At 28.3% G+C, this 17984-nt stretch overlaps 3 protein-coding genes across 8 annotated transcripts in view; 2 read left to right on the top strand and 1 right to left on the bottom strand.

The window, feature by feature from the left end:
* Positions 1–2205, top strand: part of LOC130675136 (calcitonin gene-related peptide type 1 receptor-like) — a 222135-nt gene extending 219930 nt beyond the window's left edge. For 4 of the 5 annotated variants that reach the window (XM_057480641.1, XM_057480638.1, XM_057480640.1 and 1 more), the window contains one exon: positions 257–2205. In XM_057480641.1, the coding sequence (XP_057336624.1) occupies positions 257–469 (213 nt within the window). In that variant the 3' untranslated portion in view covers positions 470–2205. Of the gene's footprint in view, positions 1–237 lie in introns of all 5 variants that reach the window. The other variant, XM_057480642.1, reaches the window with a different exon arrangement.
* A 192-nt stretch (positions 2206–2397) lies between these two features.
* Positions 2398–6256, bottom strand: LOC130675137 (transmembrane protein 19). Its single transcript, XM_057480643.1, has 5 exons — positions 5873–6256; positions 5380–5778; positions 5209–5313; positions 3846–4061; positions 2398–2813 (listed from the first exon to the last, which is right to left on the bottom strand). Exons 1-5 carry the CDS (start codon positions 6009–6011, stop codon positions 2650–2652), a joined length of 1023 nt encoding a protein of 340 aa, XP_057336626.1. The 5' UTR covers positions 6012–6256; the 3' UTR covers positions 2398–2649.
* A 1188-nt stretch (positions 6257–7444) lies between these two features.
* Positions 7445–12305, top strand: LOC130674720 (caspase-1-like). Of its 2 annotated transcripts, none has more exons than XM_057480133.1 (5): positions 7445–7626; positions 7800–7935; positions 9206–9465; positions 9531–9836; positions 11073–12305. In XM_057480133.1, the coding sequence occupies exons 2-5, from the start codon at positions 7820–7822 to the stop codon at positions 11339–11341; spliced, it is 951 nt and encodes a 316-aa protein (XP_057336116.1). In that variant the 5' UTR covers positions 7445–7626; positions 7800–7819; the 3' UTR covers positions 11342–12305. The 2 variants fall into 2 exon arrangements, with proteins under 2 accessions (XP_057336116.1, XP_057336115.1); XM_057480132.1 differs by having other exon boundaries at positions 7445–7714.
* The last annotated feature ends 5679 nt before the right edge of the window (positions 12306–17984 follow it).

The raw sequence follows: 17984 nt of genomic DNA, 5'->3' as shown, positions 1-17984 counted from the left end.
TGGCGTGATGCGGAATAGAACTAACAAGCATTGAAGTAAAGAAGAAATACCTCAGGCCTGTGGGCCGGGAGAAAATGTATAAATAATGAGTCGCGAAACTACAATTGCAATGTATCGATTGATTATGAAGTAAATATTGACGTTTAATAAAATGAGCAGTAGGTTAAATAAAAGTGTCCGTATCATGCCAATGGCAACAATCGAGTCGAGTCCATTGTGGGATGTTGATTGTTTCAGTTTGTCCGCTCGACCGCAGGTCCGGTGGCGGGAGAGGAGAAGGTGTGACTACCAGACAGAATTACCTATGGAGGAAAAGCTTGAGAAGCTCGTTATCAATAATCACAATCATCAGCAACATCATCTTCATGACAACAAGGATCCTCGTGATAATGATGTCGATGAACAAGAGATTATTATCAAACACAACGATTCAACTTATGACCTCAAACAATATCAAACTCAATGTTGATTGGATTATAATTTAATCATATTTATATTAAGTGTTAATAAGTAATCGATGATTGTTTTTGTATTTGTAATTTTATGTATCATAAGTATGTTGGTTATTATTAATTATTACTTAATGTCTTCCTGAAGGACTACTATTATTATTATTATTATTATTATTAGTTAATTATTGAAGTTTTAATTGTTATATTTAATAATAATTATTATAATATGCGTATTTTATTTTTTTAATTGTAAATTTTGTATAAATTGCTGAAATATATATACGCTTTATTGCTAAATGTTAAACAACGATCTATAGGATATTTAATTAGATGATAATTATTTTTTTAATTTTCATATTTTTATGGCCTAATTAAAAATTTATCACTAATTTTATTGGTCGAAAATTATAACAAGTTTTTTTCATTTTGAATGGAGAGTAAATTTGGGAAACAATGAAAATCTTGTAGACCAGGAAAAAATTTTAGTATATGATCATATATGAAAAATGGACTTACATGACCATACCTGAGTATTTCTTTCCAAATTGACCAGAATTTTATCAGATATTGACATATGTGATCAGATATTGATATACATGATCATATGTCATCAGATATTGATATACATGATCATATGTGATCAGATATTGATATATATGATCATATGTGATCAGATATTGATATACATGATCATATGTCATTAGATATTGATATATATGATCATATGTCATCAGATATTGATGTATATGATCATATGTGATCAGATATTGATATATATGATCATATGTGATCAGATATTGATATATATGATCATATGTGATCAGATATTGATATACATGATCATATGTGATCAGATATTGATGTATATGATCATGTATGATCAGATATTGATAAATATCATAAATGGCATGTGACCATATAAAACCTTATCTGAAAATTTTAAGCCAGACTTTTATGATCATATATAATCAGATATTGATATATCTATGATCAGATATTGATATATATGATTATATGTGATAATATATGACCATATCTGAGTATTTTTTCTAAATTAGCCAGACTTTTATGATCATATATGTTTAGATATTAATAAATATGATCAAATATTGATATATATGATTATATGTGGTAATATATGACCATATCTGAGTATATTTTCCAAAGTAGCCAGACTTTTATGATCAGATATAAATATATATGATCATATATGACTTGTGGACATATAAGATCATATGTGAATATTTTGTCCGAATTAGTCAGACTTTTATGATCATGCATGATCAGATATTGACATATATGATCATGTATAATCAGATATTGGTATATATGATTATATATGACACGTGTCCATATCTGAGTATTTTTTCCTGAAACGGTCAACTTTTTAAAATCAGATATTAATATATATGATCATATACGATCAGATAGTCATAACTATGATCAGATATGATCAGATAATCATAAATACAAATCATCTGCAATCATGACTGGTCACAAGACCTCATATATGATCGTATAAGACCATATCTGATCATATATAAAATAAAATAGTAATTTTTCAATCGCTTAAATTATTAATATTAATTTTCTTAATTACAATTATAATTATAATTTTTATAAATTAGCTCAATTACAAGACACCAAAATTTAAAATTTTTTAATTGTTTCCTTAACTCATTAATGATTTAAAAATTTATTATTAATTTGAATTTTATAATAAACAACGAGCCATTAGTTATAAAATTATTTCCTTTATAAACTTATGTACTTAAACTAAATAATAATATTTTAAATACATATCTCTGTATGTATATATAAATATATATATAAATGTTACTGTAAAATATATAATATATTGTAATTAAAATAAAAAAATAAATATAAACAACTAATTAACAATTAATTACAAACATATAAATATATATCATTCAGAAAAATTATTTTTTATTGCATTTGAAAAATATATACAGCTAAAGTATTTTACTGACGTACAAAAAATATTATTTTCAACTGAGTTAATTATTTCCGAGTATTAAATTGTTGTAATATCAATTAGTAATTAACAATAATTATTAATTACACTCTAATTCCATTAACCGGGAGTTAGTTCTCAGAAATTTTCTTGAAATTCCGACTTATCGAATGCCGAGACAACGGAATCAAACTTCACGGCCTTGACTGTAATTTTTCAGTACTAATTAATAAACGGCCAAATAAAATTAGCGATCCTCGGAAGTGTGAGTGCGATTCCAATACTAGATAAAAGATTGACGCTGTGATTATCAAGTATCTGCCGACCGCAAATGTGTTTTACTCCTTTACCAGGTCGCTCAACAATTTTACCCGACTCATTTACTCCTAAACAAATAAAATAACAATAATAATAATAATACATGACAGCAATAATTTATTAAATGTATAATCTTTTTACTAGTACCGCGACTATTAAACGGAAGACAGTTCAACCGACGACACTTCAAACGAACGAAATTTCAACCGAAAAAAAATCCCTGCACGGAAAAAAATAAATAGTAAATGTAACATGATGCAGTCTTGGTAAATACACAGAAAAAAATGATTTCTTGGCGCAAAAAATTTTTTCTTGTTCTAAGAAAATTTTTACTTGACCCAAGAAATTTTTTGTATCATAAAGTGAAAACAAAACTTTTTTTGCGGTAAGAAAAAATTTTCTCGGAACAAGAAAAAAATTTTTCAGGCGAGAAAAAAATTCTTGAGTCAAGAAAAATTTTTGTCTTCAATTCATCATACAAAATATTTCTTGCGCCAAGAAATTCTTTTTTTCTGTGTAAACATGATGAGATCATGTTGCAGCAACATGATTTTCATGTAGCCTTTAATAGCATAAAATTAAGCTGCAACAACTAAATATTTATGCTTCAGAAAAATTATTTATTATCAAGCAACAATCAAGCAAAACATCGATTTTTTAAAAATCCTGACTACTCCTAACCCCTTAAGCAAAAATATCATTTACAAATGATTTAATTTGATAATTTACTCTAATTTTCATCTGCAATATTATAAATCATAAAAATCTAGTTGCTTGATAATAAATAATTTTTCTGAAGGATAAATATTTATTTAGTTGTTGCAGCTTAATTTTATGCTATTAAGGCTACATGACAAATCATGTTGCTGCCACATTATTTTTCTCATGCCACCGTAACATGATTGTCATGTAGCCGAAACATGAAAAATCATGTAGATGCAACATGATTTCATCATGTTCATTTACTATTTATTTTTTTCCGTGTGATAAGAAGGCACCTAAATAAGAGGGTCCAGGTTATTTTCAGTTGAAATGTCGCTAGGTTGAACTGTCGTTCGGTTGAACTGTCTTCGGTTTAATTGTTACAGAACCCTTCTTACCTGAGTATTGTAACGTCGCACCCAAAATAGAATCGAGAATGCTGCCAAGTAAACCTCCGAGACCGGCGATCAAAATAATCGGCCATTGTGCCGCTGAATTTTCTAGCACTGCTGAATCAACTGTATACAGTACAGCTAAATAATGAAACAAACCGACTAATAATCCTCCAAGTAATGACATTAAGAGACCAATCAGTGATACTCCTCCATTAGTTCCTTAAATTATTTAAATTAATTATTATTAATAATCCTCATTGCCAAAGTCAAAGTTTATGACGATCCTAAAGTTAGCAGACAGTTACAAATTTTCGGATTTTTTTTTTCAACAAATAAATTACAAAAAAAAAAACTAAAAATATACACATGTAGAAAATTTTATAGACTACAGCTGCAATTTTTCAAAATATTTTTTTTTATAGTTAATCGTTTTTAAAAAAATTCAAAAACTGTCAGACGTCTGCTAACTTCAGTATCATGTTCAAAAACAGGGAAGTTTTGGATTTGACCCATAGGGTCAATAGTTTTCAAGATTTTCTATAAAATTTAAATGTCAAACTTTGATGATCCTGAAGTTAGCCGACGTCTAGCAATTTTTGGATTTTTTTTTAGAACGATGAACTATAAAAAAAAATATTATAAAAAATTGCACTTATAGTTTTTTTAATTTTTTACATGTGTATAATTTTAGTTTTTTTTTTTTTAATTGATGTGTGAAAAAAAAATCCGAAATTTGTTAATTGTCGGTTAATTTCAAGATCATGCTTTTGAACTCAGAGAACTTAAAAAAAATTTACATTTCGCTTTGGAAAAAAATCGACGACTTTGCTGCGATCGAAAGAATTTTTTCAGGCTTAGATTTAATTAAATTTCGAAATAAATCGGTCAAGTGATTTACGAATGAAGCAACACACACACATACGCACACGCACATGCACACACACAGATGCCTGTCTAGAAAAGTTCAAAAACTCAATTTTCAAAATCCAGACCAAAACTAGTAATTTTCCCTTTTTTGAAAATTTAAAATTTTCAGCGGGAAATTAAAAATCTAGTCTGCGAATTTTTTACCATAAAATGAAATTTTGAAAATAATTACTGAGCAATTAATCAAAAATTACAATTAAAATTAATGATCCTGAAGTTAGCAGACATTTAAAAATTTTTGAAATTTTCTTTTTCAAAAATCAATTACAAAAAAAAAAAAAAATAAAAAAATGCACATGTAGAAAATTTAAAAAACTACAGGTGTAATTTTTTCAAATATTTTTTTTTTATGGTTTATTGTCTAAAAAAAAAAATCAAAAAATTATTAGACGTCTGCTAGCTTCAGTGTCATCTAAAATTAATCAATTAATAAAATTACCACGTGGAACTTTTTTTCTGGTCGTTATTAAAAATGGATCCGAATTACCAATCGCTGTACCAAATTCCGAAGCCCAAGTATCGCCATTACAACATGAAAATGCTCCTAAACAAACAAATAAATTAATAAATAAATATCATCACTAAATTAAAATAAATATACAATTCATACCTAAAATACCAATCGATAACCAGGAGCTACGATAGTCTTTATCAAAATCAATGGGTCTCTCCCCGCAACCGACATCCAGCAAATACAGCAACGCGAGCTGCAATGCCATGCCACCATTGCACAGGACCTGGATCCAGTTTCTCTGTCCTCCTTCTTTGAAATCAACTTCAAGTTTTCGTTTCTTATCCATCCGGAACTTTGTCGCCAGAGACGAGGTGACAAAAAAACACATGAGATCCGCCAAGTGCGCGTAGTTCGTTATCGTCAGGACAAAACCAACGAACAGACCCAGTACTGCTCCACTTAGATCTAGACTTCGTCTCTTCAGACCCCATAGGGAAAATAATATAGGAATCACTATCGCTGACAACCATCTCCAGGGCGAACTCGCCGCGTGATCTGTCAAATAAAAAATTATTTTTAAATTTAAAACTGACAGCAGATAATTTTTACATAAAAGTATTAAATTTAAAATTTTGAAAAATTTTTTTACCTTCAGTCTGATGCTCGGAGGGTGAAATAATTGAATATATGACGTTTATTATCCATAATAACATTGACAGAGGTATCGCAAATGCAGTAACAATTACCGGCAATAATACATTTGATTTTTTATTGTCATTACGTGACATTGTTTATTATTACTGTGTTAAATCACTTAATTATAACCTTATTTTAGATAAAGTAAAATAAAATTTTGTTATTTCATTTATTTACATAATATCTGGATACTTGTTATCAATTTATCCAATTGATATTTTCATTACGTGTTGATAAAACAAAAACAGTGTCAAATGTCAACGTAAGCATTTTTTTTTACATCACACATGTGTAAACATCCGTATATTTGAGAGATATACGCTCAGTACAGTGACATTTAAAAAATAAAAAAGCGCGGGAATTTTTTTACGATTTGAATTTTTAAATTTAAAAAATCCATTTTTTTGAGGAATGAATTTATTTTTTTATTGAAAATTAATTATTTTTAATTTATAGAATGTAATTAGTGCGTGATTATGATAATTACGATAGTAAAAATAATTTTAATTAAAAAATTTAAAAATTTCATTAATGAACTGACGTTTATTTGTTTTTAAAAATATAAAATTTCTATAAGTAATTAATCGAGTAATTAGTAATAATTAATTAGTAATTAATTATAAAGATAACATCTAACAAAAAAGCGCGGGAATTTTTTCACGATTTGAATTTTTAAATTTAAAAAATCAATTTTTTTGAGGAATTAATTTATTTTTTTATTAAAAATTAATTATTTTTATTTTTATAGAATGTAATTAGTGCGCAATTATGATAATTACGATAATAAAAATAATTTTAATTAAAAAATTTAAAAATTTCATTAATGAACTGACGTTTATTTGTTTTTAAAAATATAAAATTTCTATAAGTAATTAATCGAGTAATTAGTAATAATTAATTAGTAATTAATTATAAAGATAACATCTAACAAAAAAGCGCGGGAATTTTTTCACGATTTGAATTTTTAAATTTAAAAAATCAATTTTTTTGAGGAATTAATTTATTTTTTTATTAAAAATTAATTATTTTTATTTTTATAGAATGTAATTAGTGCGCAATTATGATAATTACGATAATAAAAATAATTTTAATTAAAAAATTTAAAAATTTAATTAATGAACTGACGTTTATTTATTTTTAAAAATATGAAATTTCTATGAGTAATTAATTGAGTAATTAGTAATGAGTAATTAGTAATTAATTGTAAAGATAATATCTAACAATTTGAATCAATGCCGCCAGAGGCAGCACTTCTGTTTTCGCGGGTTTTTATTTGAATAATAAAATTTATTTTTAATGATAAATTAAAACTAAAAAATTAAATATTTGAATTACGGAGGAAAAAAATTACGTAGTAATTAAAATACATAAATTTTTAAATAAATATATGTAAGTATACTTAGTATATATATTGATTTTAAAATACAAGATATGTTGTGACTGAATTACCAACTGCGTAAATGGACAAACTTCATGTCAGACTGAAAGTAAAAATAAATAAAAAAAAAACACATGAATCATTGCAGCAAACGTCAGTCAAGACGCTTTTTTTCATTGTTTGTAACAAGTATCACAATCACAATATATATGTATATATACAAATACTAAGTACTTGAGAGTAAAAAATAAAGTAGACAACGAAAAGGAAATATTTATCTCGCTTAAATAAAAAAAAAAAGATCAAGAGATCCGGAGACTAAACCTGAGGTATTCACGCAATCAACATAAATAGATTTTTACTCCGATTGAATCCATTTATTTGGTCTTTTTGTTGTGTGGTCAATAATCTTATCTCGTATGCGACATACTTTTAAATTTATTATTCAGTATATCTGTTACTTTAATTTAATTTTATAAATTTTATTGTTTAATTATTTCAGTTGTCAATTAAAAAATTATAATGAACGGAATTGAAATGGACAGTGGAGATATTATTGATAGCAATAAATTTAATAACATCAAGGATAAAATTAATGATGAAAATAATGATGTCGGTGATGCATTTGGTTATGGAAAGTAAGTTTTTATTTTATTTTTATTCAAAAAAGTCTTTTATTAATCAATAATTAAAATTTTTTTCTATAATTATTATCTATAATTAATAATTAATGATAATAATTTTTTTTTTTTGCTGACAGTTTAAAAATATGAGTGAATGTACCAGATATGGGACATTTTATAAATTTTAAATGAATTTAAATAATAAAATTTAAAAAATGCGCTTACTGATTTTTTATTGATCTCAATACGCCTTTTTTTTGTTCATTTATTTATCATAAAATTAAAAAACTTCCTACTTATCAGTTACATTCACATCAAAATGTATGTCTGTTAAAACAATTATATTTATTTTGATCGGTACTAATAATTTAAAAATACTTAAAGGCACATCCGATTCAAATCGGTTTCATGCAGCAGCATCTTTTTTTTTGCAATATAAAAATTGTAAGAATATTTACAAATAAAAATTTATGTTCTTTATAATTACAGTAGAAACATTAATTATGAAAAACAAAATAATCCAGATAATTATGAAAAACAAAATAATCCAGATAATTTTGAATGATTCAAAATAATTAAGAGTTACGTCATCTCAAGTCGTTCGAAATTAGATTTCTCAATCTCTTATATTAATTACTCTAAATATTGTAGATTTGGTCTGGATGCTGGTGCATGAAATCCGAAAATTATTACCAATAAATAAATTTTTTATCGATTGCGATCGGATGTGCCTTTAATTATTCTCAAATAATAATAATCAGGGTGGCCACAAAAAAATGAATTCAAAATTCCCTCATCTTCCCGGTTCTCCAGTAAAATTTTTCCCATTTTTTCCTGATTCAAAAATTTTATTCGTATTATTATTATCCAAAATTTTGGTGTCACAATTAAATTTCCGGATACTTTTCGAAATTCCTTGACATTTTCATGATCCTGAAGTTAGCCGACGTCTAATAATTTTTTGGTTCTTCTCAAAACGATAAATTACTAAAAAAAAAATCCACTTGTAGTTTGTTCAATTTTCTACGAGTGCATATTTTAAGTTTTTTAGTTTTTTGTAATTGATCTGTGGGAAATTATTAATTGTCTGCTAATTCCAGGATCGTGACATTTTTATGATATTTTCCAACTGCGTAAAATTCTTTGATGATTCCCGACATTCCCAGTTTGTGGCCATCCCGATAATAATAATTTTTTTTTTAAATAAATTCCTTTCCATTACAACATTTGAATTCAATCATAAAATTAATAATAATAATAATAATGTTTTTTTTTTAAATTTAAGAAATTCGGTGAGCCCATACCCAACATCATTGCAAACAGCACCAACTGAAAAATATGCAAGCCACTACAACATGTCCCATGCAAAACGTGGCTTTGCGATAATATTCAACCATGAAACTTTCAACGTAAGTCACTTGAAAGCACGAACCGGCACCAATGTCGATTGTGAAAATTTGGTATCAACTTTAAAACTTCTACAATTTGACGTGTTCCACTACCACAATCTTAACCACCGCGACATCCTCAAGCAGCTGGAAACCGGTATAGCAGCTCACTGTCCCAATCATCATTTCCCAGCTAAAATTATAACAAAAAAATTATTTCAGTCGCCAACACGGATCACACTCAACATGACTGTCTGCTGGTCGCCGTCCTGAGCCACGGAGAACTGGGTGTGCTCTACGCTCACGACACAGCGTACAAAGCCGAGACAATCTGGTCGTACTTCACATCCGACAAGTGTCCAACTTTGTCAGGGAAACCGAAGCTATTTTTCATCCAAGCCTGCCAGGGTGACAAACTCGACGGCGGAGTTGCTGTTAAAGAGAGAACTGAAACTGACGGTCAGCCCACTGCTACTTTTCGCATTCCCACTCATGCTGATTTCCTGATCGCTTACTCAACTATACCAGGTAATTCTCTATATTTATTTATAATTTATCACTAGGACCAGGATTTTTGCTTTGATTTAAAAATAATAATCAATAATTAATGGTGTGAAATTTTTGATATTTCGGTAAAAATATTGGTCGTATAAAAAAATTTTTTGAATGAAAGTTGTAGGAAATTTAATTTTGTAAAAAAAATATCTCTTATAATTTTTTCTTAGGACTAAAAAAAAAGCCGTAATTTCAAAATTAAGATTTTCGTAATTATCAAAAATTTCAATCACTCATTATAAAACTTAATTTTGAAATTACGGTGAAATTATTGGTCGTATAAAAAAATTTTTTGAACAAAAGTTGTAGGAAATTTAATTTTATAAAAAAAATGTCTCTTATAATTTTTTCTTAGGACTGATAAAAAAGCCGTAATTTCAAAATTAAGATTTTCGTATTTATCAAAAATTTGAATCACTCATTTTAAAACTTAATTTTAGAATTACGGTGAAAATATTGGTCGTATAAAAAAATTTTTTGAACAAAAGTTGTAGGAAATTTAATTTTATAAAAAAAATGTCTCTTATAATTTTTTCTTAGGACTAAAGAAAAAGCCGTAATTTCAAAATTAAATTTTTCGTAATTATCAAAAATTTGAATTACTCATTATAAAACTTAATTTTGAAATTACAGTGAAAATATTGGTCGTATAAAAAAATTTTTTGAACAAAAGTTGTAGGAAATTTAATTTTATAGAAAAAATGTCTCTTATAATTTTTTCTTAGGACTAATAAAAAAACCGTAAATTCAAAATTAAGATTTTCGTAATTATCCAAAATTTGAATTACTCATTATAAAACTTAATTTTGAAATTACAGTGAAAGTATTGGTCGTATAAAAAAATTTTTTGAACAAAAGTTGTAGGAAATTTAATGTTATAAAAAAAATGTCTCTTATAATTTTTTCTTAGGACTAATAAAAAAGCCGTAATTTCAAAATTAAGATTTTCGTAATTATCAAAAATTTAAATCACTCATTATAAAACTTAATTTTGGAATTACGCTGAAAATATTGGTCGTTTAAAAAAATCATACGAGAGATTTATCTTAGAAAATTAAATTTCCTACAACTTTTGTTAAAAAACTTTTATGGTAAAACAAATATTTTCGCGGCAATATCAAACATTTGAATAATTCATTGAAAAATTAAAGCAAAAATCTTGTCCATATTTATCACCATCAGTTACTTGATACTCATTTTTTTTTCCAGGTTTCTATTCATGGCGCAACACAACACGCGGCTCGTGGTTCATGCAAGCTCTCTGTATCGAATTGCGCGAAAATGGAACCCGATATGACATTCTAACTCTGCTGACTTTCGTATCTCAGCGCGTTGCCCTGGACTTTGAGTCAAACACTCCAGACAACATGACAATGCATCAGCAAAAACAAATTCCTTGCATCACTTCAATGTTGACGCGTCTCCTAAAATTTACTCCCGCTAAAAACGCGGATTCAAATCCCACTGGTAGCTCATAATCTCAGTCCGTTTAATTAAAATAATAATGACAATGACAATTAATACGAACAACCGGTGCCTAATATACGAAACTGCTGCATTTAATACTGCATTTATTTAAGTGATTACTCATTAATTAATTAATCATAACTAGGACCTGGAAATTCAAATTTAAATTCAAATATTTCATTGACATCTAGTTTTTTTTTTTAAATTTCATCAGTTTGCTCAGTTATTAGTTATCGTTATCAGTAATAATTAAGTCCTAGTCTATGATTAATTAATATTAATAATTATAATATTAATTAATTGTCTTTAGTACGTAATAGATAAGAATGTCATGAATTGTAAGTTGACATTAACGCAATTACTTTAATTTTTATAATTAAATTTAAAATTTTTCAATGGAAATTTATAATTTGAGGCTTCGATAATTAATAGAAGCTAATTAATGATCAAAATACGAACTTTATTATTTTTTTTTTAATGCAATTTAAAATTTTTGTACTTTTTTACTTTAATTAATTTAAGAATTCATTTTTTTTATTGGTTTATTAATTAATTATTACTTTTTTTTTTTGCTCAAATGAAGGAGAAGTGAAATGTTTAAAGCCTTAAAAAAAATGATGTCTTTCACAGATGTGATAAAAATATGACTGAAGTTAGTAGACAATTAACAATTTTCGGATTTTTTTTTTCAACAAATCAACTGCAAAAAAAAATAATTAAAAATATGAACGTGGAAATTTTTTTTCATAATTTATCGTTTTTAAAAAAATCCAAAATTTATTAGACGTCAGCTAACTTTAGTGTCATATAAAAATGTATGTGCAAGTTATGAATAATGCCGAGTACTTTACCAGTATGCCAATAAACGTGATAACTTTTTTTATTTTTTTTTTTTTTTTTACGTAAAGTATACAGTAATTTTTTAAAAAGTTTTTATATCATAGATAATAAGATAAAAATAATTATTTATACTTGCACAGATATCTTTTTGAAAGTTCAAATAAATAATATGAATTATAAGTTATATGGAAATTTATATCAAAATGTTTAGAATTAATGTGTAGTTAATTTTTAAAAATGTGTCAGGTATTTTTCATCTAGCTTATTATTATAAATAATAGTAATGATGTGTAATGATCAATTATTTGTATCTTTTACAAGTTTAATAAAAATTTATCACTGTGTAATTTGTTCTATTGATAATTTTTAATTATTTCATTATTATTAATTATTTTATTTTCCTCTGTTTAATTTTTTTTATTTATTATTATTATTGTTAAAAATATGACATAAATTTAATTATTAAATATTTTAATTTTAACTTTTTTTTCAGAATAAAAAAAAAATTTTATGAAAAATTTATCCAAAATTTTTAACATAAATTAATTTAAAAAAAAATGATGTCTTTCACTGATGATTGCGATAAAAATATGACTGAAGTTAGTAGACAATTAATAATTTTCGGCTTTTTTTTTTTAACATCAACTGCAAAATAAAATAATTAAAAATATGAACATGGAAATTTTTTTTCATAATTTATCGTTTTTAAAAAAATCCAAAAATTATTAAGCTTCAGCTAACTTTAGTGTCATATAAAAATGTATGTGCAAGTTATGAATAATTCCGAGTACTTTACCAGTATGCCAATAAACGTGATAACTTTTTTTATTTTTTTTTAACTTCCCGCTAAGAAAATCGACGATTTTCGAAAAATTGGGAAGTTATTGTTTTCACCCCGATTTTCGAAAGTCGAGTTTTCATCAGATGTCGACGTTTTGAGGTCCTAGGAAGCTATTCTGACTATTTTCAGAATGATGCCCGAGTGTATGTATGTATGTGTGTGTGTGTGTGTGTGTGTGTGTGTGTGTAAACTCTTTGTAACTTTTTAACTAATGATTCGATTTGGATGGTTGAGGTGGCAATCGAAAGAGCTTGTTGGCCCGCAACTTTCCTGAAAATTTCAGATCATTTGATTAAGTAGACTCGAAGATATTGGCGAATTAATGAAAAAAAAAAATTTTTTTTTTTAGTTTTTTAGTGATTTCTAAGAAACGACTTGAACGATTGATTTCAAAATCTAATCAGCTCTAGAACTTTATAAGCCGCGTCGAATGCCACCTTAACCATCTCAATCGGTAAATTTGTTCGAGAGATATCGATGGCGAAAGAAATGGTAAAAAACATTTTTTTTCGATTATCTTTGAAGTGACTCATCCGATCAATTTCAAAATCTAATCGGCTGTAGAGTTCAAGAAAACGCGCCGATTGCCACCTCAAATGTCAAAATCGGTTGATTAGTTCAAAAGATATCGGCGCTGAAAAGTTACAAAAATAATATAAGATGTTATTTTTTCCGGATAAATCAAAATATAATGTGCTAAAATGTGTCTGAAATCATACCAACTCTTTCTCTTTATAGTCTCTTTCGATTATCAGATAATGTCATATAACTTGTTCCTTAGTTTTAAAGATATCGTCAGCAAAAAATTGAAAAAAACCAGTCGTTAATGTTTTTCTCGGATATTCTATCTATTAGTGCTCTGACCTAAGTCAAAACTTATTCAAATCACGATTTTGATCACTGACATTGATTTCTGCCTCAATACATTTATTTCAGAGAACATAATCGATAATAAAAATTTAAAAGCCGCTTCTTCATTAATGATTTTCGATTCTTAACATTTCAAACTCTAGCATAAAACGTAACTTATTAGAGCTTAAAAGGCTTATAATAAAATATTGCATGTAACAGCATTTTCGAGCTCGAAGAGCTCGAAAATATATTCACAGTGATGTTTTCAAGCTCCTTGAGCTTGAGAACAGCGGGAAGTTTTGGGGCTGGCCCGCAGGGCCAACCGACGCCCAGATTTTTTTTTTTTTTTTACGTAAAGTATACAGTAATTTTTTAAAAAGTTTTTATATCATAGATAATAAGATCTAATAATCCCAATCTCGTGATGTTTTCACCTTCATATAAATGATGTTAAATTTGAAAAAGAAAGTTGAAAATTAAAAAAAAAAGGAAAAATTTGGAAAAAAATGGAATGAAACTGAAAAAAAATTATGATGAATTTTTCATATGATGATGTTCGAGCAAAGATTACAGTGCGTACTAACAATATTAGTCCACATGTATTTATTAATACGATGAATAAATCTATAAAGTCAATAACCAAGACCAGGAAAGCCTTGATTCCTGTAACAAAAAATAAAAACACTGGTCGTTTCAGTAAAATCACATGAAATAAAATAATATTAGGCTATAAATCATGTAGAATTTTTCTAAAATATGATAGCAAAATTGGAATCTTTGCTCGAACATCATCATATGAAAAATTCATCATAGTTTTTTTCAACTTCATTCCATTTTTTTCCAAATTTTTCATTTTTTTTTTTAATTTTCAATTTTATTTTTTAAATTTAACATCATTTATACACTGAGAAAAAATTTCTCTTTGGACAATTAAATTGGTTTTGTTAAATCCTGTTAAACTAAAATGAATTTGGGACAACTAAATTTTATTACGTCAATATAATCTATATTGTCATTTTTAACAAATTATTTAATAGACTCTATTTGGTTGACATTAATATTTTTCTCTCTAAGATAATAAAATTATTTAGTAAAGTTAAGAAAATATTTATTTTATGGACAACTAAACTATTCTGTAATGCCAACAAATCCAAATATTTGAAGCAAAATATTATTATATTAACTCTAATAAATATTACTTGGGCACAAAAAAATATATTCATTCAGAATAAATATATATATTTGTTCGAGGTTGATAAATATATATTTGAACCTAATGATGATTGATTTAAAAGTTATAGTGTTAGGCAGCAGTAGCGAGAGTAGTTCGGTGCTCGCCACTAGATCGCGCCCACCATTTGTGGTGTCCCTGGTTAGATACTTATTTCAGAGTTCTTATATTCGCCAGCTTGAAGCATTCATGAGATGGGTTATCCTGTGAATATTTTTGATAATATTGTATATAACTAAAATTTAGTTGTCAGGAGGAAATATGTTTCTCAGTGTAATCATAAAAAAAAATTAAAAATATAATATAATATAAACAACATCTGTACAATTATAATAAATTATCATCAAATTATATACAATTCATAATCGCTTTCGCGCTAGGGGTTCTTTTTCACTAACGTCTTTTCCTCTTTTTTTTACTATTTTTTCCTTCTATCAGCACTCCGTGCTCTTCTTCGTTGTGCTTTTTAAGTCGCACAATTTGCTTGAAGAGCTGATTGCAGCCCGGAAAGTCGCACTGGATATATTGCTCCATCTCAACTACCCATGCGTGGTAGACGGCGGAGTTTCGACGAAGCTTTCCTCCGCACACTACGCATTCGAAAAATGCAATCGAATTTTTTCTGGGCCGTATATAGTCTACCCAGTTAACAGCTTTAAACATCGGAATGTCGTTAACTGGATAGAGCTCCAGAGAAGTTCGTCCTATTCGAGGAGCATCACCGATGTCATCCAAGCCAAGATGGTGGAGCATGGCTTGGATTTGCTCCTCTTCACTGGCGTCTTCTTCGAATAGCTGTTTTTTTTATCGTTTCTTTTCGAACTCATCAAGGTGACAGAGAGGGTGGTCTGAAACCCTGGGCCTCTTTGATCTTGTAACACGTGGCGAAGGCTCGTGCTCAGACTCAGAACTCGCTGAGTATGACTGAACACTAACCGCTGCTGCACTGGGACCTGGCTGCGCCGAACTCGGACCTGGCTGCGGTGAACTCCGACCTGGTTGCGTCGAGTTGGGGCCTGGCTGCGGCCTAACCACTGCTGCACTGGGACCTGGCTGCGGTAGAGGCGTCGTTGGTGGACTCGCCGGCGGATTTGGTGGTGGGCTCCGATCGTCGAGACGCCCTGGTGATTGGACGCGCTGGTGATTGTTTTTCCAATCACGTAGAGCATCCCTTTCTTTTTCTACTTCAGCGATGTAGTTTTTAAGGGCAACTTCCCGTCTTCTTAAACGGTAGTTTTCCCTGCGAGCCTCATTTAACTCTTCTCGGAGTCTGTTTACTTGTGTTGATTCATCTTCAACAGCTGGACTTACAGCCACACCAGGCACTGTTAAACAGTTACCCGATGCGGTGTTTGACGTTCTTGAGCCTTCGGGCGATGTAGTCCTTGGTGACCCAACTCCACTGTGGCTTACTCTCCTCTCTGAGAAACCCCAGAGAAAGTCGAATGTTGACCTGATGTTACCGTCTTCGTAAGGTTTACGCGCGCTACCAAAAAATTGATTGAATTTTTCGGTCGCGCTTCACCGATCACTCTCCACAGTGGGTTTAATAGCGTCAGTCGCCACGGTCGATTTACTAACTGTTCAAATCCCGATACTGTCTTATTTATTCGCAGCATCCGATGGAGAGCCACTTGGTCGGGACGTCTCCACTTCTGGTCTTTCGAGACCCGGCATATCGATGACGACTAGATTTTCGTTCGTACTCGTTTTCGTCTATGAATGAAAATTATAATATGTATATATATATATATATATATATATATATATATATTAGACTGTGTCAAAATAAGTTTTTATTTTTTTACTTCGATTAAACGTATCTTAAAAGTTTCTTTAATACACTTATCAAAAAAATTAAAGGAACAAGAAAATTTTATAAATTTTTTTGTGATTTTTGGAAGGCTGTATTTTTGTGAAAAATGATCGCATCAAAAAAATTAAAAAAGCAAATTGAAGCTTGAAATCTCTGGTTTGAAGATCTTTCAGCAAAATATTTCTTTGAGGCACGGTTTTTGCGGAATCATAAGAAAAAGGTCGAGACAAAATTTTTCTAAATTTTTTGGTTTTGTTTGTTAGGTCTACGGGGCCAGGAAAAATTTTTCCAAAAAAAACAAATTCATGGTTCGTTTAGGAAATTTATTCAGCTACAATTTACTTTTTTTTGTTTCTCCGTACGACAATTTGCTGCTGAGATATCAGCCTTCAAATGAAAAAGAATCTTTTTGTCTTTGATTATTGATATCTCAGCAAGTAATGGTCACACAGTAATTTAAAGGGCAGTTTAATAAACTTGAATAAATTCACTACAAGCTCCATTTTCGATTTTTTCAAAAAAAAAAAATTTTTGAAAAACCCACAAAAAATGGCCATTTTCTGGTTTTTTAGTCAACTCATCGCTACTCTGCAAATATTGATAAAAAAAATAATGTTGCCAGGCGATTTTACAGCTTAATGTACCCCAAAAAACCCTGGAGTTTTTCAGATTGATCCATTGAACCGTTTGTCCGAGCCGATTGCTCAAAGTTTTATAAAACAATTAAATGAACAAGTTTTGTTCCTTAATTTGTGTAATCATTATCAAAATGAAAAAATTAATTTTTTTTTTTATTTTCTTCCATTTTTGCGTTAGTTATCCAGTAAATGTAAGGTAAAGAGGAAAAAAAAAAAATTTTCCAAAAAACGAGAACAAACAAGAATTTTTTTACATTTTTTTTTTTTACGCTTTATTCGGGGGGTTATTTTTTTTTTTCGTTTTTCGGAAAAAAATTTTCTTAGCAGAAAATTGTCGTACAGAGAAACAAAAAAAAGCAAATTGTAGCTGAATAAATTTCCTAAACAAGCCATAAATTCGTTTTTTTGAAAAAATTTTTCCCGGCCCCGTAGACCT

This window comes from Microplitis mediator, chromosome 9 (assembly GCF_029852145.1).
Source record: "Microplitis mediator isolate UGA2020A chromosome 9, iyMicMedi2.1, whole genome shotgun sequence".
In the NCBI taxonomy this organism is placed as follows: domain Eukaryota; kingdom Metazoa; phylum Arthropoda; class Insecta; order Hymenoptera; family Braconidae; genus Microplitis; species Microplitis mediator.
Note: the sequence above shows the minus strand (reverse complement) of the source record. Positions and strands in the feature narration are given on the sequence as shown.

What these genes read in the sequence shown, in the direction of transcription:
- LOC130675137 (XM_057480643.1), bottom strand. Translation starts at nt 6,011, where the DNA reads ATGTCACGTAATGACAATAAAAAATCAAATGTATTATTGCCGGTAATT. An exon ending in GTTATCGATTGGTATTTTAG is followed by an intron (nt 5,314 to 5,379) that starts GTATGAATTGTA and finishes TTGTTTGTTTAG; the next exon opens with GAGCATTTTCATGTTGTAAT. An exon ending in CAGAAAAAAAGTTCCACGTG is followed by an intron (nt 4,062 to 5,208) that starts GTAATTTTATTA and finishes AAATAATTTAAG; the next exon opens with GAACTAATGGAGGAGTATCA.
- LOC130674720 (XM_057480133.1), top strand. Translation starts at nt 7,820, where the DNA reads ATGAACGGAATTGAAATGGACAGTGGAGATATTATTGATAGCAATAAA. An exon ending in CCTCAAGCAGCTGGAAACCG is followed by an intron (nt 9,466 to 9,530) that starts GTATAGCAGCTC and finishes AAATTATTTCAG; the next exon opens with TCGCCAACACGGATCACACT. An exon ending in CGCTTACTCAACTATACCAG is followed by an intron (nt 9,837 to 11,072) that starts GTAATTCTCTAT and finishes TTTTTTTTCCAG; the next exon opens with GTTTCTATTCATGGCGCAAC.